Source organism: Castanea sativa, chromosome 12 (genome assembly GCF_040712315.1).
Source record: "Castanea sativa cultivar Marrone di Chiusa Pesio chromosome 12, ASM4071231v1".
Lineage (NCBI taxonomy): Eukaryota > Viridiplantae > Streptophyta > Magnoliopsida > Fagales > Fagaceae > Castanea > Castanea sativa.
This window is the reverse complement of record NC_134024.1, coordinates 35031498-35057208: the sequence shown is the minus strand read 5'-3', so window position 1 is coordinate 35057208 and position 25711 is coordinate 35031498. Positions and strand designations below refer to the sequence as shown.

The 25711-nt window shown below is 38.0% G+C and overlaps 1 protein-coding gene across 1 annotated transcript; it reads left to right on the top strand.

Annotated features, from left to right (window-relative positions):
- Positions 1–1342: 1342 nt before the first annotated feature.
- On the top strand, positions 1343–1750 carry LOC142620581 (uncharacterized). The gene has a single exon (XM_075793937.1). It carries the CDS (start codon positions 1343–1345, stop codon positions 1748–1750), a length of 408 nt encoding a protein of 135 aa, XP_075650052.1.
- Positions 1751–25711: the final 23961 nt, after the last annotated feature.

Here is a 25711-nt window from a genome sequence, read left to right as displayed (position 1 = left end):
ATGGGTCAGTAAGTGTGGGGAATCGCCGTGAGGCAGGATCTCATCAATCTGGGTCTCGTAGGCACCGCGACCATTCGCGAGAGTATACGGACCGTGAATCGACTTCCCTTGACGCGACCACGTAATGCAGCCATGGATACCATAAGCCGAGCATTGCGTCAAGCTACCCGGTCTCCGTTTTCTAGAGATATCGAGAGCGTGCCTATGCCGAGCCAGTTCGCACGGCCACCGTTCAATTCCTACACTAGGAAGACAGACCCAGTGGAACATGTAAGTCACTATATTCAGATGATGTCCTTACACTCCCATAATGATGCATTGATGTGTAAGGTTTTCCCCTCGAGCCTTGGCCCCACTGCTTTGAGGTGGTTCAACGGGTTGAAGAAGGGTTCGATCCATAGTTTTTCGGAACTGATCCAGGAGCTTGGAGTGCGGTTCATGACTTGCAGCCGGGTGCCACAGCCCATGGACGCGTTGCTATCAATGAAGATGGGGGCTGGAGAAACCCTTCGTAACTATGCCAGTCGTTACTGGAAGTTGTATAACGAGATCAGCGGGGGTAATGAAAAGATGCAGCGAGCACCTTTCGGATGGGCTTACCTGAGGAATTCGGGCTAAGAGAATCGTTGATCCTAAAGCCTCCCGAGGATATGAGGCAGTTGATGAGGCGTATCGAGGAGTATAAGCGCTTAGAAGATGATCGACTGCAGTCCAAGGGAAAGGAGCTGATAATCAGTTATCTTCGGAACAACGGCTTCAGCCCCAGACACCGGAAGGATTTGAGAATTTAAGAGCCCGGCCCAGCTGTTGGGAGAGTCAACGCGACGTTCAAGGAGCCTGTACACCGCATCATTGATAGGATAAAAAATGAGCCGTATTTTAAGCGGCCGACCAGGATGGTGGGCGACCCGTCAAGGAGAAACTAGAATTTGTATTGCACCTATCACAAAGATAAAAGGCACACCACCGAGCAGTGTAGGGTGTTGAAATATCACCTGGAACAGTTGGTGAAGGCGGGGCATTTGAAAGAGTTTCTGGTGGAGACTGGGAATCAGGAGACCGGGCAGGCAGATCGGCTACGTCGAAACCCTCTCCCACCCCCTTTGGGAGTGATAGAGGTCATCCATGCTGCACCGAGGGCAATTAGAGTACCCACAGAAAAAAGGGTGTTGACCGTGGTGTTAGCGAAAGGAAGCGCAAGCGAACAATCCCAAGGAAGAAGCCGAGGTACAATAGACAACTAATAGCGTTTGACAGCGACGACCTGGAAGGCACCACCCAGCCACACCACAATGCTTTACTAGTCACGGCCCACGTAAGGGGTTACATAGTGAAGAGAATAATGATAGATCAAGGGAGTGGCGCAGATGTAATGTACCCGGACCTATACAGGGGGCTTGGCCTGAAAAAGGGGGACTTGTCCAAGTATGATACACCTTTAATGGGATTCGATAGGCATATGGTGACTCTAGAAGGGCAGATTTCACTCCCAGTTATCATGGGAGGCAGGGAGGTAATGGTGACATTCATAGTGGTCACCTCTTTCTCACCGAACACGGCAATATTTGAAAGGCTATGGATACATGACATGGGGGCTGTACCGTCTACCTTGCCCTTAAAAGTCAAGTTCCGAACTGACGAAGGGATTACAGTAATAAGGGGTGATCAGAAAGCGGCCAGACAGTGTTTGGTAGCCGCGGCAAACAAACAAATGGAGTACAGGGAATCAGCCGAGAAGGCGCCCCTATAGCAATTACAGCATCCTCAGGTGGAGGGGACCCATGCTGCCGAGGATTTGGTAAGCGTAAAGATCTTACCGGGAGGTGAAAGGAGTTTTTAGGATAGGGGAGGCTTGAATGATGGGGAAAGGGGGCAATTACTGCTCTTCCTCATACAAAACGTGGATATGTTTGCATGGAATCCATATGAGGTGCCTGGTGTCGACCCCAAGTTCATAGTTCACAAGTTGAATGTGGATCCTCTATGCCCTCCCAAGAAACAGAGACCGAGAAGGTCTGCTAAGGAGCATGTGGAAGCCGTTAGACAAGAAATTGGGAAGCTGAGAGAGGCGGGGCCATAAGGGAAACGTTCTTTCCGGAATGGCTCGCAAACACGGTGGTCGTGAAAAAGAAGAGCGGTAAGTGGAGAGTTTGTGTTGATTTTACCGATCTGAACCAAGCATGTCCGAAGGATCCGTTTCCAATGCCGAAAATCGATCAATTGGTGGACGCTACGTGCGGGCACCCAAGAATGAGTTTCCTCGATGCTTTCCAAGGCTATCACCAAATTGCCCTTGCCGCCGAGGATCAGGAGAAAATGACATTCTTAACGCCCGATGCTAACTACCATTATACCGTGATGCCGTTCGGATTGAAGAACGCGGGAGCCAATTATCAACGAATGATGACGAGGATGTTTAGGGATAAGATTGGACGGACAGTCGAAGTGTACATTGATGACATGGTGATAAAAATTAAGCAAGAAGGGCGGCATATTGACGACCTGAAAGAAGTGTTCGAGATACTCCGACGACACCGGCTGCACCTCAACGCCGATAAGTGTGCCTTCGGGGTTGGATCTGTAAGTTCCTGGGTTATTTGATTACTAAACGGGGGATTGAAGTTAACCCCGATCAAATTGAAGCCGTGAAACATCTCAAACCGCTGAGCAATCCGAAAGAGGTTCAAAAGCTAACTGGTATGCTGGCTGGTATGCTGGCTGCTCTTAACCGATTCATTTCCAAGTTCGCTGATCGGTGCCTGCCCTTTTAACAAATTCTGAAGAAGTGGAAGGGGTTCTAATGGGACGAGGAGTGTGACAGAGCCTTCCAAGATCTAAAGGATTGCCTTGGGTGGGCACCGACATTGTCAGCCCCAAAACTAGGAGAAGACTTGTATATGTACCTCTTGGTATCCGAGCATGTAGCGAGCGTCGTACTACTGAGGGATAGCGGTGTATAGCTCCCGGTTTATTACATCAGCAAGACGTTAGTCGACGCAGAGACCAGGTATTTACCACTGGAAAAACTAGTGCTGGCACTCGTGCGTTCCACCCGAAAATTGCCCCATTATTTTCAAGCCCACACAATTCACGTCTTGACCGAGTACCCACTCTAGTCATTGTTGAGGAGATCTAACTATATAGGGAGGATAGCCTAGTGGGGCTCGGCTGGGCTCTTTCGACATCAGATATAAGCCGAGGAACTTAGTGAAGGGACAGTTACTTGCGGACTTTATTGCCGAGTTCTCGCCAAGAGGTACGGACATAACCTGCCTAGTAGAAGTCAAGCCATGGAAGGTATTTGTGGACGGAGCATCCAATGCAACTAGAGCGGGGGCTGGGATCGTGGTCATCGCCCCGGAAGATCTGAAGCTAGAATACTCATTCAGATTAGGCTTTAGGGTTTCTAATAATGAGGCTGAATATGAGGCTCTGCTGGCCAGACTAAGGGTTGTCACGGATCTGGGGGCGAAGGAGGTGGAAGTGTACTCGAATTCCCTTCAAGTAGTAAGTCAAGTCCAAGGGAACTTCGAGGCCAAAGATCCCCGGATGATAGAATATCTGCGGCTAGTAAAGCAGATGATGGGTAATTTTGTGACAGTCAAGATCGAGCGGATAGCCCGGGGACAGAACCGGCACGCCGATTCTTTGGCAACTCTAGCATCATCAATAGTTGACGAGGTACCTCAGCTGATCAGGGTGGAGTTGGTGACCGAACCAAGTATTACCGCTAGGGCACTGATTCTACAAGTCATTGAAGCCGAGGTGTGCTGGATGGATCCCATCATCGACTTTCTTGCAGAAGATCGAGCCCCAAAAGATGAGAAAGAGGCAGCCAGAGTACGGCGAACTTCCGCTCGGTACTGGTTATCTGCTGATCAGAAGCTATATTGCAGATCATCGAAGGGCCATACCTGCAGTGCCTTCGCCCCAGCCAGGCTAAAGAACTATTAGCTGAACTACACGAGGGAGTCTGCGGTAGCCACGTGGAGGGACGCTCGCTGGCACACCGAGGAATGACCCAGGGGTTCTGGTGGTCGCAGATGAGGAAGGAAGCTACCAAGTATGCTCAGAGGTATGAACAGTGTCAGGTGCACGCGTCGATGATCTACCAACCGGCCGGGAACTTGAACCTAGTTTGCAGCCCGTGGCCCTTCGCCCGCTGGGGGCTGGATAAACTGAAGGGTCGTGCTGGCGGCAGTAGACTACTTCACAAAGTGGGCAGAAGCTGAGGCATTAGCCAACATCCGAGACGTTGACGTTAAGAGATTCGTGTGGAGGAACATTATAACAAGGTTCGGCGTGCCGGAATCTTTAATATCGGACAATGGCCTGCAGTTCGACAGTAGGGCTTTCTGGGAGTTTTGCAAGAACCTCGGTATCCGGAATTGATACTCCACACCAACCTACCAGCAGAGTAACGGCCAGGCAGAAGCGACCAATAAGGCTATCGTGAGCGGTTTGAAGAAAAGATTGGAGGGCGCCAAGGGTAGATGGGCCGTGGAGTTTCCAAATGTCCTATAGGCATACCGAACCACTCCAAGGAGATCCACGGGAGAAACACCATTCTCTCAAACTTACGGGGTGGAGGTAGTCATCCCTGTTGAAGTAAACCTGTGTAGCGCCCAAGTTACGGGATTCGCTTCTGACAAGAACGAGAAGTTGATGGCCAAGGAGCTGAACTTGCTGGAGGAACACCGAGATGTGGCCACCATTCGGCTGGCAGAGTATCAATAGAAGCTTGCCCAGAGGTACAATAGAGTCGTCAGAAGGAGGGATTTCGCCACGGGAGATCTGGTACTCCGTAAGGTCGTGGGGAATACGCAAGAGACGAGCGCGGGAAAGCTAGCTCCGTCCTGGGAAGGGCCCTACCGTGTGACTGCTATTGGCGGAGCAAGGGCATACTACCTGGAGGATTTGGAGGAAAAACCTCTCCACCGGCCATGGAATGTTCACAATTTGAAAAAATTCTATCAGTGACCGAACACCCTCCAAAGATATAAACCTGATATAATCCTGCATTAATGCATTTTTATACGAAGGCATTTATTCAACTAGATTCCCCCTTTTTTATTTCAAGTTATTATCGCTAGGCAAGAATTATAAAGAGAATCGCGAGGGTAAAGGCAGCTCATTCACGGTAAGGACATAAACCTACCCTCGGTTCGATTCCTATCACCGAGCAGGTGAAAACCTTAGGCTATTTTTATCTAAGGATAGAAACCTACCCTCGATTCGATTCCTATCACCGAGCAGGTGAAAACCTTAGGCTATTTTTATCTAAGGACAGAAACCTGCCCTCGGTTAAATTCCTATCACCGAGCAGGTGAAAACCTTAGGCTATTTTTATCTAAGGACAGAAACCTGCCCTCGGTTCGATTCCTATCACTGAGCAGGTGAAAACCTTAGGCTATTCTTATCTAAGGAAAGAAACCTGCCCTCGGTTCGATTCCTATCACCAAGAAGGTGAAAACCTTAGGTTATTTTTATCTAAGGACAAAAACCTGCCCTCGGTTCGATTCCTATCACCGAGCAGGTGAAAACCTTAGGCTATTTTTATCTAAGGACAGAAACTTGCCCTCGGTTCGATTCCTATCATTGAGCAGGTGAAAACCTTAGGCTATTCTTATCTAAGGACAGAAACCTGCCATCGGTTCGATTCCTATCACCGAGAAGGTGAAAACCTTAGGTTATTTTTATCTAAGGATAGAAACCTGCCCTCAATTCGATTCCTATCACTGAGCAGGTGAAAACCTTAGGCTATTCTTATCTAAGGACAGAAACCTGCCCTCGGTTCGATTCCTATCACCGAGAAGGTGAAAACCTTAGGTTATTTTTATCTAAGGACAAAAACCTGCCCTCGGTTCGATTCTCTTCACCGAGAATGTGAAAACCTTAGGCTATTTTTATCTAAGGACAAAAACCTGCCCTCGATTCGATTCCTATCACTGAGAAGGTGGAAACCTTAGGCTATTTTATCTAAGGACAGAAACTTGCCATCGGTCCGATTCCTATCACCGAGCAAGTGAAAACCTTACGCTATTCTCGCCTAGGTACGAGGACCCGTTCTCGGCATGGCCAGCGACGCCGAGCGTCCAGTAACATAAGCCACTACGGCTTGAACTCAAAAGGGCTACTCCCGACCCCCAAAAGCGAGAAAGTAAGGTATGATGGGCAACCTAACCTTAACATGTACAGGATCGGCAGTTACCAAGCAAGCGACAGGGAAGCACAAATGATATTTAAACGACATTAATTAAAACAATGATATTCAAACGACATTAATTATAAATATCAGGAAGACAGGGAAATTGTTCCATCGCCACAGCCCGGCGATTTAGGCTCATCAAACGTAAAAAAAAAAAATATATATATATATATATAATAACAGTAATAAAATAATAAAAAAAAAAAAAGACAAAAGAAAGGCTAGATCTTCAAACGGCGGGGTCTGGATTAACAGTGGGCGGAGGAACAGGTTGCTCAGTTCCGCTCGCAGTTGTCTAGATTATCGGTAGGACCTAGTCAGGTGCAGCTTCGGCCCTAACGCGGATGTTGCTTGTAACCTCTGGGTCAGCTGCCTCCCTGTGAGCATCAATATCCCGCACGAGGTCAATCATACTCGGAGTCTCCTCCTCATCTGAAGCCTCAGTCCGACTCTGAACAATGAGGGGAGGAGGGGCCGGGTAAGGGATCTGCTTAAGGTCCCACAGCGGAGAGTCCACGACTACTCCTATCTCCTGAAGGGCAGCTAACCATCCCTCCCTGAATCCATGGCGCCGTGCTTGGTGAATGATCGGCTCCGCGGAGTTTTCAGCCTCCAAGAAGCCAACATTGTACCACTTTTCCTCGCAGGCTTCGAGGGACTCTTTCCGGCCGGCGATTTCATTAGCTTGGGCTAGACTCAGGCTATCCACCGTCACTAACTTGAGCTTTGTCTCCCCTAGCTTCGCCTCCAGGACGGTCAGCTTTCTCTCGACGGCCTGCCGAGCATTCTCGGCATCTATCGCTTTCCTCTCCAATGCCACGGTAGCCTCCCCCTTTTCCCTGGCCGTGGCCTCAGCAACAGCCTTTAGCGCCTTTTCCCCCTTCAAGGCCTCGGCCGCATCCTTCAACCGCCCGTTCATAATGCTGGTCATCTGCGCAGCCTTGAAATAGGATAGTAACCACATGGTGAAATTAGGGAAAAAAAAAGGGGAGACCACTCATTACAATGTACACAGCCAAGGGGAATAGAGTGTTACCGCAATGGAATGCCATTGTAGTCACGTGGCAAGTGTCTCGTCATCGCCCTGCGCATAGTAAGGGACATCCTTGAGCAGCATGAGGCCTTGCACCAAACTTTGGGCCACTCGCCCCCTGCACCCCTGTCCCATAGTCGGACACTGGCGGTTTTTGGCAAGCACTCATCACCTAACCGGAAAGTGTGCTGCCAGCCGACTCTCGGTTGGGAAAAAGATGCTACGTTTGTTCCAACCTGAAATGCAGGGGGTGTGACCACCGGGCCCTCCGGAAGCCTAGAACCGCCCACTGCAAAGGGATGGGTCTTCGGCAAAGTGTCACCCGGGACAAGAGGGTTCTTCTCGGCAACCCTTTTTCTCTTCATGTTTTTGCCCCCGGGAGGAGTTTGACTCGTTCCTTTTGGGGACGGAGTTTGAGCCGCCGGTCCGGCGCCAAGAATGAACCGAGAAAGGGTCATCTCTCTATGCTTCACCATTCTCTCCGCGTGGTCGGATGTAACGCCCGGAATACCTACTGGCTCGGCAGCTCGTTCCTCGGCTATGGGGGCGGTGTCCTTTAGCTGTCCGATCGCTTCGTGCCTCCTTCGATTCTGGGACACGCGCTCAGCAGAATCGTCCCTCACAGGCGCGATGTCGTTTGCAGTAGTATAGCGCAGGCCATGTTCTCGAGCCTTACCTGTGGTGAGCCTGGGGGGATGGAATGTCTTGTACCGCACGTCGATGTACTACAAGAGCGGGCTGTCTACCAAAAGCGCCTGGCTGAAGTTTTGCCAAGTGGTGTACACGGGGTTGACACCGAGGATCAAATGAGATGCCTTAAGTTGCCTGTCATCGTGCACGAAGATCTCTGACCTAAGAACGAAGTTGAGGTCTCGTGCGTGTATAACTCGAGGGTCCGAAAAGAACCTTTTGGATTCTGCAACAAGTCCGAGAACAAACCGATCAGCTATAAAAGAAAAAATATATAAGGTGCAAGAACAAATCAAATGGGGATTGTCGGTACTGACCAACTTCATGTGGTGAGAGCGGGCAAAGAAGCTCACTGGCATGCCAGTTACCACGCACCCGAACGAACTTTCCGACCGAGTTCCTATTAGAGTCGGGCAGGCAGGATATAAGTCGGACTCGTGTATCTCTAGTTTTCAAGTAATAACCACGTGTGAAGTTGACGTACAGTTTATACATGAAATTTATGTCGTGCTGGTTCAACTGCAGCCCAAACATGTGATTTAACCGGATGACACAGCTAACAGCCCTATAAAAGTTGGGGGGAAACTGGTCGGGGCACAGACCGTAAAACCCTAGGGTACCTATGATGAGAAGGTCTACAGGGAACCTAACCCCACCCTCAAGTATGGACATCAACGGAAAGAATGCTGCATTTGAGTCAGTAGCCCTCTGAAGTTTGAGGTCGCCCACATTACAATACGTAATGTCGACATCCCCTGGGACGCTAAAGGTCTCTTTAAAACTAGCCAAGGCAGTCCCAGGGGTAAGTAGGTGAGAAAACCCCATTCCTAGAGTATGAAATGGAAGAGAATCGAAAAGGAAAGAGAGACAAAAAGAACTTACTTTAGGCTCTAGGGAGTGGAGAACTGAGGAAGTTTCTGCGCAGGAGAAGAATGCTCGGCAAAGGAGGGATTGGGAGCGAAAGGAACGCGAAAAGTGAAAAATGAATCCAGAATGGGCTATTTATAGGACTTTGAAGCATTTAATGAGGCCAAGAGCGGGAAAACCCTCCCAAATCCCTTTCTTGGATAACCCCCCACACGCGTGGGTACAGTTCACAAACCGTCGGGCGGTTCGCCAACTACCAAATATTAATTACTGACGTGACGACCTGATACAGCGCCATTTTTGAGAAATCTGCTATAAAGATCGCCCTGGCCGTGTGTAGGGAGTATGCGTTCCCGGGAAGCCATCACCATGACTTACCCGTGATCCTTGATTCATCGCCTGAAGCAGAGCATGAATCAAGGGGGGGCTATTGTACGGGCCTTACCCCCCATCAAGCCCAATCGCCTTGAGGCCCATGAAGACTAACTCGTATAAGAGCCCCGCACTGATCACACATGGTAACGCACGTGCCGTATAAGGGTTTTGAGCTTAAAGTGCTCGAAGCAGCTTGTGGCATGCCCCTACCGAGCACATAACCTACTGGCGGGGCTGGTCCCAACACCACTATCATTTTCTCTCTCCCGGCACCAAACATCCACTTAGGCGAAACGGTATTGGACCTCCCTTCCATTGCCTAGGGAACACCCCTGCTGAGTATCAAATCTAGCGGTGGAGCCAGTTCCAATGCCACTTTCAGTTCCTCCCACTCCCAACTAAACCCCCACTTATGGGTAATAGTATTGGACCCCTCCTTCCACCCACTAGGGGAATAATCATGACCGTTCCACTAAGTTTGGCTATAAATAGGCAGGGAGGATTCAGTTGAAGGGGTTGGCAATTCCAAAATGAAAAGACTAGAGAGAGAAATACTAATCATCCCCAACGAAGAAAGGGGAGTGTTAGTGAGAAAAGAGGGGAGACTCAGGAAACGGGGCAGCCGAGCATAGCGCCACCCGTGGCAGGAAATCTAAAAGCCCACCATACAAATAGATTGTGAGCCCAAACTCTCATTAGGCCCAGTAGCCTTATTTTGGAGCACACAACTACCATATAATAAAAGGTTGGCTTAGAAATCGTGGTTGCGCCAAATGGCATCACTAAATTGCAGTAATTTTTTCTAAACTGTAGTTGCGTAAATGGCTTCACCGAATTACTACCATATTTTGGATAAAACAATTTTTTAGATAGAGATAATAACTTATTTGTTTTTATCATTCTTTAGATAAAATAATAATAAGTGTTTTAACAAAACATCTAACATGCATCTAAGTTTCAATTGATAAAAACAACAACTTATTTGTTCATAATATCATATCAATTTCTTTAGATTAAGTATTAATAAATGTTTTAACAAAACATGCAACATGCATTTTAGATAAAATAACAATAAGTATTTTAACAAAACACAGGACATGCACATGCATCTAAGTTGCAGTTAATAGAGACAACAATTTATTTATTCTTACCATTTCTTTAAATAAAGTAACTATAAATGTTTTAACAAAACATGCGACCTTGCATCTAAGTTTCAAAAATTTAAATCCTACTCTAGCTAAAACTCTATTATCAAAATTTCAAAACTTATATATATTCATCAATTGTCTTTCCATAGAATCTTTTTTGCACCCCATGTTTTTTGTTTTGTTTTTGAGTTGCAACTTACGCACATGTATTTGTATTGGAAGGATATACATGTTGTATAGGTTCGTAGGAGTTAATAAATTTATATGATACACTCTCTTTCTCTCTCTCTCTAGAAATTTTTTTTCCTAATAAACAACTATTATTAATTATTAAATTAATTTTTTATTAATTTTTGTGATATATTTCCTTAAATTAAAGGATAAAATTAACAATAGTTTAATTTATGTAAAAGTTTTTCATTTAAAATTTAACAAATTTAAATTATATTCAAACTGAAAGTCTATTATAAAATTTTTTAATTTCCTTCCCTTTTAAAAGTAAATATAAATAAATAAATTCTATACTGAAATTTGGAATCACACACAACACCCCAATGCTTTTTTTCCTCTCAAGTTGCATCTAAAGTTTTATTAATTATTTTTAAAAAATTAGTAATTGTTAGGATATATTTCCTTGAATCAAGGGATAAGATTTAATTATAATTTAAATTAGCTAAACTTTATTATCTAAGTTTTAGAAATTTAAATCCTACTCCAACTAAAAATCTATTATCAAAATTTTAAAATTTATATATATTCGCCAGTAGTCTTTCCATAAAATTCTTTTTGCATCCCACGTTTTTGTTTGTTTTTTTTTTTCCAAGTTGCAATTTACGCATATATATTTGTATGTGATAGTTTTAATTAAATATATTCATCTTATTTATTGTTATTTGTTTCTACATTTTCATGAATAGATATTATGTCAAAGGAAGACTACTATAAAGAAGTAAAACAAGGGACATCCATTTAAGTTATTGGTTTCTCTTAGGTAATTTTTTTTTTAATTCTAAACTTTTGAATTATTTTGTGTGTTTTAGGTTTTGGTTATTCTATGTATTTAATATGTGAGTGTTTTTATTTTATTTTTCCAATTAACTATCACTACAAAAAATCTAGTTCAAAACATGTCTTTTATGTGCTATAGTACAATCTGATTTCAAGTTAATTTTACTTATTGGTTGTTAATATTTTATCAATGTTTATTTATTTTTATATTTTAATTTATTTATTTTTTACTTTGTGTTAATTTTCTAGTATGCGGAATTCCTCTCGTATCCTTTTAGATCATATAATTTAAGGTTCCTATGAACTTTTTATTACTGTATTTCTTTAAAAGTTTAACTAAATTCAATTTAAAATTCCTCCTATATTAGGATAATCTTATTACGCAATTATTATAAAAGATTCAACTACTTGAGTTCAAATTACCCTCTTCATTAATAAATAAGGAATTATAAAAGAAATAATTAGAAAAGTTTTTATTGATCATTTTAATTAGTGATATTATATATAAGTGACAAATTACAAAATTATGCATTTTATATAATAATAATCATTCATTTAGTTAGAAACAAGTTCTAAAATGATGTAATAATTATTCAATTAGTTATTATTTTTTTATCTATACATATAAAGAAAATTCATAACTAAAGTTGTGCAGCGTGCGAGACTTTCACTATTTTTTATATAAAAATCCATATAATCCGCTTAAAATCAAATAAATAATATGTATCTGGTATTTTTCTAAAAATTAAATGAAATTTAAGAATTAAAAAATGAGATATTTATTTATCAATATGGACTAAAATGTTAATTCAAATAAATTACTTAGTGAAACCTTAAAAAGAATAAAAAGGATGTGGCAAAAATCCTTGAGTGGATGTCATACCTCAAAATCTAAATTTAAATAAATAAATAATTTTCACTTAAAAGTTATCATGACTTTTGAGTGAAGTTATGGTCTAACTTTGTATTAAAACTCCTTCCATTTTCTCTTGTGTGTGCGTGTTTTTGTTTCTCAAAAAATAAATAATAAATCATTTGCATGAATTTCATCAATTACCACCTGCATTCAAAATGTCTAATTCCACAAACTACATGTTTTGGATTCTGAAGAAACAAGAGAAATTTGGGATTAATTACAATTTTCTTTTCCTTTTTTTTCTTTTTTTGAATCTTGACATGACAGTATTCAATATGAGAACACCCAGCCCGGATTGGTCATAAAAGAAAACTTTTAATTTTTGCTGAAAATATAAAGAGTGTTTTACTTGACTTCTAAGCAAAACTTTATGTTAGATCTACTTTAATTACACTTTGGGTGTCTTTTTCGTAGTTAAATGAATTGAGACATATCATGACTAGTATAGCTAAGCAAATACAATAAGCAAAATCTTGACTATCTTTGCTAGGGGTGCTGGTGTGCTGAATTTTTTTAAATAAAGCCTTTTGAAGAGAGTGACTGCCAATTATTTTTGTAAGATTTTTGACACCTTTTCCAACTAGAGCCGCTCAATGTTTAAATCTCTGACTTTTCAACACTGAAAGTGGCCCCTCCTGAAAGAAAATAGTTTTTTGGCCAGGAGAAAGAAGTTGACACTTGACACAGACTAGCTTAATCAATTTTTGATAATTATAGAGTATGCTTCACGCGCGGGTAGTTCCAAGACCAAAAACTATTCCAAAATCCTTTTGCTACCGTTTTAATGGAAATTATTGTGTGTCGTACTATAAATGCATATTTTTTCCTCTCATATGAATAGTAAGTCTCACTAATTAAATTTATGGTGAGATTCACTATTCATGTAAGAAAAAATAATACACATTTATAATACTTTAAGAGTACTTAATAATCTTCCACATTCTACCAGATAGATTATAACTTATAATTGGTTGTTTATTATTTACTCGTAAACTTATTATTCTTCACCACTAACCTTCTGTCATATTACAATTATAACAAAAAAGTTATTATGACAAAAAAGTTATGTAATAGGTTATGTTAATAGATTTTTTTTTTTTTTTCATGTACGTGTCTGTCTCATACGGTGAATAAAAAAAAATCAAATCACGTACGAGTCTGTCTCGTGATCAAATCAAACTTGACATTGCACTTTTAATTTTCTTGCTATGTCCACTTAAAGTACTTCGTGTCATTGTATATATGCGGAAAGGAAAATGAAAAAGAAAATCTTTAGGGGAACAAAACACTTTTTGAGCATGGTACCTTAGATTACATGAAGATCATACATAATAAAGTAACTCTTTTTTTTTTTTTTGAGAAGCTAAAGTAACTCTTTATTCAAAAGAATCTGAGTTTGGTTGCTCCTTTTGAATTGAAATTACCTCTACCTCGTGCTGCAAATGATGCACCCTCCTTTGGGCCCAATAGCATTAAAAAAAAAATTATCATTCATTTTTTTCTCTTTCATTCTTTTCGAGCTTACAATAAGTAGGGGATTTAAACTAATAAACTTACTCACATGGGAAGAACTAGATATATACCACCGATCACAAATAAACTTTTGGCTGTTCATTCATCTGGTCTTGTATGTACGGCTCGTTGATATATACCTATCCATGCTGAATTTGTTGGTTTACTCTATTGTTAGCGGAAAACAAAAGGAATTTTTTTTTTCTTTAGTCCTATGGTTTGGTAGTTTGATTTGGATGAAGTGACCCCAATAGAGATTGCAGGCCTATCTTAATGCCTGGAATGGATTCTGTAGCGATTAAGTATAGATTTCATTAATCCCTTTGAATCTTGTCATAACAATATAAATTGCAGCCCTATCTTACTGCCTCAACCATTTGAAGGCTGTATACATGCATTGTGTTATAATATTGGAATTAATAATAAGATGGCATTCAAAGATAGAAGCTAGAACCAAACAACTAACAAGATGCGCATGCCACTAGATGTTGAGAAAGGGTTTGTAATTAGATATTGATCATCTTCTTTTTGTTTTTTTTTTTTTAGCAAAAAAAAAAAAAAAAAGATGTATCCGTTATGGATTCATTGACTCTATGCCACATGACAATAATGGTAAAATACCTCATGTACTACTAAGCTTTAATGGAGCTATCTTTGTCGACACTAAGGAAGTCAATACCGTATCGGAAGCTGTACCGGTTTGGCCACCGGTACGATATATTTCGGATACCGGTCAATACCGGTGTACCGTTTCGGATTTACTGCTATTTTTTATATTTAATACACACACACACAAAATCTCTATTTACACACACAGACTCTCCAACTTTTAGTCTCATAAATACCTTCCATTTCAACTATTGTGTACTGATTGATACAGCAACCTAAAGATCAACTGGATATTAGAATTGATGCAGGTAAAACAATTAAAAAAGAAGAAAATAGAACTCTTAATTCAAACACCAAATCCAAATTAAGTAAAAGAATTAGAGAGATCAAAGGTTAGGTGAAATAATGAAATTATCTACAAAATACTTTCATTATTGATTATTTTAGAGACAAAAACTGTCACAATTACAAAAAAAAAAAAAAAAAAAAACACAGCATTTTGTGTTTCGGTTCGGTATGATCGAAATTCGCCGGTACGGCCAATACGGTCGGTATTTTTTTCGGTACAAAATAGAAGTGTACCGGTACCAGTACACTAGCCGGTACGGTATGTACTGGCCGGTACGGCCGGTACCAGTATAGTTTCGACCACCCTGGTCGACAAAATATATTCATTAAATGGTCACTCAATTCTTGTCAAGCATTATGTGAAGCAATATAAGAACTTTTACCACCAAATCACATGTTGTCTGGATCACAATATTACAAATCTTTTCTTTTTATATTTTTTTGTCATGTTAAAATTTTATTAGGTGAATATCGAACTGTACTTTTCTAGAGTGACAACAAAATAATGATCCAAATTTGATCTTTCAAAAGCTGAAAGCCGTCCATCCCACATTTCCACCTTCCCTTACCTACCCGAATGAACGAAAATGACATGCATGTACGTACGTTGAATAATGCATAAATGTGAATTAAATTAAATAACCCCAAATATTAAAGAATATAAATATTTATACAAGCATCAAGAAAAACAACCACCACACAATAACACCCTAAATTTATGTAGAAAACCCTCCAATACAGAGGAAACAACCAGTGGTGGTTTCATGAATTTTGTTCAGGGTGTTTCTATTCCACTTTGAAAAAATTTTGGGTCATTTCGGTCTATTTCTGGACGTTTTGGTAAATATCGGCCGAAATTCAAGATTTGGCCAGCATGAAGTTTGTGCTTAAAAAAAATGTTCTTAAAATCAAAACAAATTTGCATTCTGTACACTAACAAACCTCAAAAGGAAAAAAAATGAAAGGAAATGAAATGAACAAAGGTACCTGTACAATAAACTATAAGTTCATTTGAAATATTAATAAAATTATTAATTATTATTGTTTAGTTGTTTCATTAATCTGTTTATCTTTTATAAATTATAATTTGTTGTATTGTTGTTTTATTAATTATTAAATTATTAATTTTTGTTTAGCTTAACATAATTAAAATTTTTTTGTCTTTTATAATGTATTAGTTAATTAAATTATTAATTATTGGTGTTTAGTTCCTTCATTAATTTTTTTTACTAACTACTAGCAGTCTAGCACACACTCCACTTTGCATTAGCACACACTAGCACACACCTCATGTTTACACACACCCCTGCCTTTGCATGCCTTTACTTCCCTAATTCAAATATCTCACCTCTGACCCCACACCATCATGGTTTTGAAACCCGGTTCAATGAATCGTAAAATAGAGAAGTTTAAGGTTTTTAAGGTCGGACAGAAGTAGAACCGTGATGACGTTATAATTAATTTTATAATTATTTAAAAAATAAATAAATATATTAAATTAGTAAGAAATGAAAAAATGACTAAAATAGTCCAAGTAAATATAGAATTCTATCTTTCAAATGTATTTTTTTATATCATAACTTTCATAAGATAAATAAAAAATAAGAAATCCTAAGCAAACATAATAAATAAAACATATAACAATAATATATTTGATCTACTAATTATCAAAAAGAAAATTATTAATTTACATTGTAATATTTACATAACATTTACCTTATAAACTAAATAAATGTGTATAATATTATGTATTTTTTATGTAAATATATTCATGTACACTTTATATAAATGTGCAATAATTTGACTATAATATCAACCAATAATTATTTTGCAAAAGAAAAATGGTTGATTTATAAAAACTACTGTTGAAGTAAACAAATAATAAACACTGAGATCAAATTTAAATCTAACATAAAATATTACTAAAATATTAAAAAGTTGGGTTGATGAAGTCAAAAGCTGCCGTGGTACACAAATATCAACAAAACTAATATTTAAATATAACAAATATTGGAGAAAATCTGAATTATTGTGGTCTTGATAGAGTGTGGCACACAAAGTGGCAGGCGTCATTTCCTAAGCTAGAAAGTGAATACTACTTTTACCAAATAGATAGATGGACTTCAAGTCTTCAACAAGCAAATGACAGAATGAGATGAGAGTTCTCAGCAAAGAAACAAGAACGGTGAGAAACATTGCTCACTGGTCGTCGACTAGAGGCTGCAGAAGACAAGGATTGAAGCTGTGACTGGTGTCAGACGACTTCTGATTTTAGGTTTTGCTTTAGCTTTACCATTTGATAATTGAGGCGGACGCTTATTTGTATTGGGTTTTGGTTTTTTTTTTTTTTGGAGAAAATGTTTAGGTTGGGCCTGTTGGGTATTTGTTTAGGATTAATATTGGGCTTTTTTTTTTTGGCTTGTTCTGTTACAATTTTTTTTTTTTTTTTTTCAGATTCTCTGTTACATTTTTTTTTTTAATTTTAGTCGCATAAAAATTTTGAGGGTGTTTCTGATTTTGCTTGAGAGTGTTCCTATTTTTTTTAAGGGTAAACAAATAAAAAAATTTAAGTTATTATATATAATATTTTTTTTTCAAGTCAGGGTGTTTCTGGTAACACCCTGACCACAACGTGGCGCCGCCACTGCAAACAGCCATAGGATAAATCTAACAAATTTATTAAAATAAAATAGAAATTACAATACTCACATTTATGCCAAAAACTTAAGTTCACAATAAATTGGAAGATACAAAAATACCTCTCTAGGAAAAAATATAATTTCACCAAAAAAAACATTGGAACTGAATGTAACCAATAAAACAACAAGACCTTACTTTTCATCCCAAAAAAAAAAAGACCTTAATAAAAGATGCTAATAGATATTCCTTAAATAACGAATATAGTTTTTATTTACCAAAAAAACAATCAGAATAGTTCAAAAAGTAAAAATTCTCCAAAAAAATCATTGCTCTCTCTCTCTCTCTCTCTCTCTCTCTCTCTCTCTCTATATATATATATATATATATATATATATATATATATAATCTCATGAATAGTGTTAGATTAACATTTTCAAATTATAATAAAAATTATAAATTTTTTAATTTTAATAATTTAGTTATATACCTAATTAAATTATACTATGGAATGAAATTTGTTAAGGACATATTTTATGTAGTTAACTAATCCTTTGACAAAACACACTTTACTTGTAATTGGGTAGATCTAGGATGTGTTTAATACTTCAAAGAACATGTTGTTCAAGTTTAATATTAAAACCATGAAGATTGGAACAGAAACAAGTGAAGAAAAGGTGTTCACTAAAGCAAGACAGATAGCTCGACACCTGCAGATAGCTTCTCGACAACTACTCGACAGATAGCTATTTATCGAGGTATAATGAGGCTCGACACCTGCTATCTATCGAGGTATCTATTGAGGTTACGGAAATCAGAATTTTCAAATCTGATTTTTGGGCTATGTTTTTGTATTTGTGTAGGGTTTCTTTTCTTACAACCTTAGACATATATAAGGCTTATTTTAAATGCCGTCACATAAGAGAATACAAAGATAACATATGCAAAAGGTGACCGAAGCCTTATTCTCTCTGAAAGAAGCTACTACGTCTTTGCGCCTTAGGGTTTTGTAACCAAGTGCTTCTTGATCTTCATTATTAATGAAGTGAAGAATTTTGCAGTCAACATTCTTGTTTCTCAAGTTGGTGAGTGAGTCACGTATTGGGATTCGTGCAAAGGAGTTAGTCACGTACTGGGATCCGTGCATGAAAGGGTGGCACTCATATATTGAAAAGTTCAGAGGTTTTGAAACGGTAGAAGGTTTCTGTTGTGAGTTCATCTACGGAGATTGTAGAGTCTAGGGACAAAAGTTTTGTACTAGATCTGAAACTTCTCTTTATTATAGTGAATTCCTTTTCGGAAAAGTTTCCCTCCAAGTTTTTTTTACTGTGAAACTGGTTAGTTTCATTGGTTTTTCTAGGTCATTATATCTTGTCTTATTTACTTTTCCGCTGCATATTATTTGTGACATGATATTGATGTTTGTTTGTTTTAACAAGTTTTATGCATAATAAATCTAATTAACAACTTGGGTTTAAAACTTGTTAATTCTATCAACCAGGGTTTGAATTTCCCAACAAAATTTAATTGAAAATAAACAATCAAATTACAAACCCGTGAGGTATTTATTTGAATTTTAAATAAGAATTACTTTATGAAACTTGTATTATTTAAAATAAAATCGAACCTTTTTTTTTTTGTGGAAATCACATTTTCGTCCCTACATTTTCAGGCGATTCCCACTTTGGTCCCTAGATTTTATTTTTACCGCTTTTAGTCCCTATCTTGAAAAACATTTCCCGTTTTAGTCCCTACCGTTATATCATAAACGGAATATGCACACGTGGCAAACGGCAGAATTAAAAAAATATTAAAAATATTTTATTTTATTTTAAAATAAAATAAAATTTTAGTTATCAATAATTTTAAAATAAAAATACTAAAAACTTTAGTTAAAAATAATTGTTCTTCATGTTTTTGGGAAGAACATGTTGCCTAGAAAATAAGAAATTCATGGTTGCCCAGAAAATAAGAAATTCAAGATTTTCTTCTCTTTTATTTCATTTTCTTAACATCTAAACAAGCAAAAATATATACAAAACCATGATCAAACATAGATACTCTAACACAATCAACTAACAAAACCCAAAACACTTAATCAAAAAATAATAATAATAATAAAACAAACAAAACCCAAAACACGGTCAGATCAAAAACAAAATTCCAAAGCTCAAAGCCAATCTTCATCAATAAAATACTCCAAAACACAATTATGAGCTAGATCAAACCACGGTGACCTTTTGGGTTTAGAGAGAGAGAAGATCAAATCTCAGAGGATGAAAGACTGAAAAGGAAGAAGATCAGATCAGATCTCCACAATGACCATCTGGGTTTAGGGAGAGAAGAAGATCAGATCAGATCAGATCTCCATGGTGACTATCTGGGTTCACGCACCCTTACACACTTGGTGAAGCCACCGCCCGCGTCAAGCGCAACCTCGATCACTTCCACGTGAACTACACGTTCATCGTGCTCCTTATCCTCTTCCCCAGCCTCCTCTGGCACCCGATCTCCATGATCGTCTTTCTCGCCATCTTCATCACCTAGTCTTTCCTCTACTTCCTCCGTGACCGTCCACTCCTCCTCTTCCACATCACTGTCAACGACCACATCGTCTTGGCCTTGCTCTCCATCATCACCATCGTTGCTCTAGTCCTCACCGATGTCTGGCTCAATGTCCTCGTTTCACTAACTCTGGGTTGATAATAATATGTGGGACTACTAAAGTGTTTTGGGTTTCGTTAGTTGATTGTGTTAGAGTATCTGAGTAAAATCATGGTTTGTATATGTTTTTGCTTGTTTTGATGCTAAGAAAATGAAATAAAAAAAGAAGAAAATTTTGAATTTCTTATTTTCTAGGCAACCATGTTATTGGGGAAGAACATGAAAGAAAAATTATTATTTAAATAACTAAATGATAATTAAAATTTTATTTTATTTTAAAATAAAATAAAATATTTTTAATATTTTTTTAATTCTGCCATTTGCCACGTGTGCATATTTTGTCTCTGATGTAACGGCAAGGACCAAAACGGAAAATGTTTTTCAAGATATGGACTAAAAGCGGTAAAAATAAAATCTAGGGACCAAAATGAGAATCGCCTGAAAATTTAGGGACAAAAATGTGATTTCCGCCTTTTTTTTTTTATTTCATCATTTTGTTCAAGTAGGTGAATATATAATTCATTAGAATTTAATATTTAGGGGAGATGCTGTCAATTTATTTATTTTTTACAGTTATGGAGATAGAAATTATAAATAAAGGACAATAATATTAATTATAAAATTATTTAAATTATAACCAAGATCCAAAACGAGTAAATATAGTTATATAATGGTTTTTTAAAAGATATTATTGGAATATATCTCTATTTTACCATTAAACTATGCTATTTTAAATTGAGAATTATAGTTTCATGGTTCTATATATTAATGTGTTATCACTATATGAATGTATAGGGATAGTTCTTCTATTACAATTTCTTATATTCTTTATAAAGCTTGTTATTGTTCTTAATTAATTTTCATTACAGTGTACCAAATATGTACTAAATATTTTCAACTCTCTAAGTTGTAGCACTCAAAATCCCCTCCTAGTCAAAACCTCTAATGCATCTCCTTTATGTGTGTCTTGAACAATAAGATTTTTTTTTCTTTTACTCTCATATTGCACTATGCAAATTCTTTTCTTTTTCTCACATGGTAGTAATAAAATATGTTGTAATGGAATCATTAAATAATTCATAGGTTTGGATATAAGTTATAATATTAAAATAAAACTTAAGATCTAAATTTAGGAAATATATTACTTATATGGTTATATTTCTTAAAAAAGAATATTTTTTAAATTTGAGAGAGAGGGTATTGTTTGATGAATTTTTTTATTCTTTTTTTTTAATACCAGTTATGTGCATATGGAAAGTTTGTATATTTGAAAATATATTACTTTTAAAAATTATTACACCTACTAAGAAACAACTATTACAACCCTTTTAGAAATGAATAAATATACCTTATTTTAATAAATAGTTATTCATAAGAAATTGTCATTCACTGTAATTAAAAAACACAATCAAAGCATAGAATAGTTAAACAATAAAAATAGCTATTATATTACAGTCTACTAAACATGCCCTAAGCTCTGCTAGCTCCCTGACCTCTATGGGTTGCTAGTTCTCTAGCCTTTGTGGGTTTCTCAGCCCCAAACTACAGGCACACACACTGCTCTTATATAAAGAATTGTTGCCTCTCACATCTCCTGATTCTACTTAAATTAGGACGCTTGTCCAACATGCTCATTAAATGAGCTTTATTATCATGTGACCTAGAACATAGTGGTGAGGTGCACCAATGACAATCTCCCTCTCCAGTCCATTAAGGTAAGAGATCTTCAATCCAACTCTTTAGTTAGAATTGATGTTGGTGTTAAGGACAAATGTTTCACACCAAATAGAATTATTTTATTGGCAACCCATGCCATGTCAACATTATGAGTTTTGGGCTCAAGTAATGACTCAAGGCTCACAACCCATATTATCTCTCATACTCATAGATTGCGGTTTCTCCAACAAAGGCCCATATTTACACAAAATGACATCAAAGCACATGATTAAAAGCGCATGACAAATTCTCTTATATTTTTTGGCTCATTATCCAAGCTCATGAGTCTCATCGGGAGAACTTTAGAAGTCGTGGTTTGGAGGGTTAAGAAGTATATTCAGTAAAACTCTAGCAGTTCAAAGTTGATAAAGGAAACATGTTGCTTGGCATGTCTTCCCCAATTCCCTGAGCTCTAATGAGTTAGTGTGCAATAGGTAACATCCGATAAGCCTCTCATATCACATAATGCTTAAAATGATAAAACTCTCCATTGCTCTATACATAAAAATTAATTTCATCATATAATATAAGTTTAAACATATTATTTCATATAAATTTGTTGAGGTCTTTTTTCACGTTTCACACCTAGCCATGTGTCTTGCATCTATTAGAAATCTTTTCTCCTAGGCCTTTTCTAAAGGAAGTTGGGCCTAACACTTTCACGCAATGAGCTTAAGGGTCTCATTATGTTGCTGCTAGTCTGTACACAAACATTAAGTCCAGTCCAAGGAGTGCTAGTCTACTACGATTGAAGTGGTTGTTCTCCACTTTTTGCAGAAGGAACATTACTTTGCTATATAATAATATTTACTCCATAAAATGAGTTTTTATCCACTTTCTGTAGATTGATCATTACTTTGCTTCCTTTACTATTATAAGTCTTGCATAAAAAATACTAAAGCCCAAAGAAAGTATTCATCAAGCAAATGTTAGTTACAACATGTTAGCATACATTTTCTCACATATATATTTCTATATATATTGATATGCATTCACACATATATGTATAAAATACATTCCGTAGAATGAATCGGGCCAAAAAGAGTTCAACTCCAACTCACAAAGTCTTATTGTCTAGAGTTGTCATAAAACTGCGAGGTTTGGAATGTGAGTCAAACAAGCCATATTAAGATGAATATTAACAAATTCAAGAGAGATGTGTCTTGTGGGAGAGAGGAAGTTTTCCTTGTGGTACATGTCAATACTACTATTTTGTAGTAATCTCTCTCTCTTTCTCTAGGTGTATTCTGTGGAAGGGTGCAAGTACACTACTAGGTACGAATTTTCATCCTTTTCTCTACTATTTCTCTTCTAACTATTATATTCTCTCCCTGTATTCTCTCATTCTTTTTCTCTTTCTCTCTCTTCCTTCTATGTTACCTCTCTTCTCCTTTCTCCCTATGTTACCCCTCTCTTTGGTGATATCTCACCCTTTTATACTTGAAATTGAGTGGATCTTTTACCCATTTTGCTTTTCTTTTAATTTCTCAAGCCTCGTGTCTGCCTATTCTTGTTGGCTCTCTTTTTCTCTCTTTTGGATTACAACAACAAAAGAATTCTTTGGTTTTTTTGGTGGGTTTACAATTAAAACTTGATTTATATCTAGTGTAAATGGTGGAAGACCATTAATGTTACTTGGCTTGACATGCAGCTTGTGATAATCCACAACTTTTTCCTCTTTTGGTATGAGTGCTTTTTCCAACAAAAGCAACCTCAAAAGAGTTATGGCAGATTACCACAACTAGGATCTTCCTCCCCACACCTCCCTGAATCTGGGCAATGACAAGTTAAACTTCCTCTGTATGTCTGGGATACAAATTGTGTGAACCCATTCACCTAACTTCCTTTATCCATCAAATCGCATTCTGCAACTTGAAACCTAGGAATTTCCCCGTTTTGCAGTATTTTACCTATTGATGTTCTACTGCATTTTATATTTAAGAATTTTCGCATTCTGCGGTGTTTGAACATGGGGATTCTCACTGCCACTTGAAATCTGAAAATTTCTGCATTTTGCAATGTTTGAATCCAGGGATTCTTTCCTTCTTTCACGACATGTTTTCCTCCATTCTACTACCTTCTCCTTATTTTCTCATCTTTTCATTGGAATGCCTAGTGAAGGTTCTGGGTTCTTCTAACTTGTTCTACCTCTTTTATACAAATAGGTTGGGCCACTTTGGGCTTATTTCATGACATTCCCTTTTGTAAGGGTCTTGGGTCACTTAAGGGCCCACTTGTTCTCATAGCTAGGCATTCTGTAGCAAGACTCTTTCTTTGGTTACTCTTAGCCAATTCAACCAGGGCATGGATTTGGGAATTAAATCTCAAGTTTTCTCTCCATTCTCCAAGGCATAGCTTGTGGGCTTTGGGCCTTATATATTGGGGTAGACACCATATTTTTTATCAGTTAATAAATTTTGGTCCCCTGCTCCAATGATGAACATGACATATGTCAACCAAGGGTAATTAAAAAGTCCACAATAGTTTGAAAGTAATTACAACTCAAAAGTGCTCAAATCGCTTTGAAATCGATATTGAATAATGACCTTTGCTCACTATTTGAACCACAACTTTTGATCCACAAAAACTTTTTGAGTGAAGTTTTTGCATTGGAAAGTAGACATCCTAGGCTTTAATTTGAACACATATTTTGCCTAACTTGGACTCATATTAAGTGAGTTATGACTGCTTTTAGTTGGGCCAACGAGGCAATCCCTTTTACTAGGTTTTAAAACTCCATTTTAAGGGCCCAAAACATAATGCTTTTAGGTGGACTGGCCCACGGACCATTGAGAACGTCTAAAGATCTTTTTCAAAACTCACACACAGCACCTTTGCACGTTTTTTACAAATTAAAAACCTCTCTTTAGTTAGTTCTAAGGAAAAAACTATTTTCCCAATTTGATTTCTCAAAACCTTTTTCAAAACTAATCTTGTTCTTGAGTTGTGATTATCAAAAACTATTGTATTATTTAATTCTCTTGTTCTCTCAACTTAATCTTTGTGTTGTAGGCACTGAGGGGCCGGTTAAATATCAATCAAGTGTGTTTCCATAAGCAAGGTAAGCCCCCCTTCATAGCTTTCCTTGAATTGGATCTTTTATAACTTGCTCTTGTTCTTAATTGATTTATATGTTGTATATTCTATAGAAATATGAATTGATTCTGCTTGGTTTTAATTTGTTGTGTCTCACCATATTTTGATTAGAGAGATGAATGTTTGGATATTTTGATGAACATGTTTTGATGTGTTAAGTGTGTTCTTGTTTGTTGTTAGATCTAATGCATGTTTAAGAATAGATTTTGTTTTGTTAATTTTGGATATTTTTGTTGTTAGTTTAGGTTGTTTTTTTATATATATTAAAAGTGATAGGGTACTGATTTTGCCTATCTCCAAGTCGTCCATACAGGTCGTCTGTAACCCGGTTGGAATTGTAAACACCCTCGGAAACCTACCTGTAACTACCTCGTCCAAGGAAGAAGAGCCTTGGACGAGGTAAGCGCCACCAGAGAATGAGGCGCTCGTCCAGAGTGCTGACAACCTCGTCTTGAAGGTATTCGTCTGTTAGACGAGACGGCCCCTGCGCATGTGCCAAAGTACACTCGACGAAGGAATTCCAGGACTAGGGTATCATACTTAGGAAAATCTCCGAATATAATGTGATAATTCCTTATCCCATACTTAGGAAAATCTCCGAATATAATGTGATAATTCCTTATCCCACGTATAACTGTCAGGTACCCGTTGTGAAATAGAAGCATATCTCCTAAACGGTTATAGAAGTTACATTTAATCCTTGTGCCTCCTTGAATCCAGGGGAGGTTCCAATTTCGATAACCGTCTATGAGAACACTATATAAAGACTGATTCAGACAAAGCAAAGGGACGTTGTGATTTTGCTCCCAAAAAGTTGGAACTCCAAAAATATAGAGAGAAAAACTAACTTTGCCATCGGAGGGTTTTTGGCCGGCAGCCCCGGT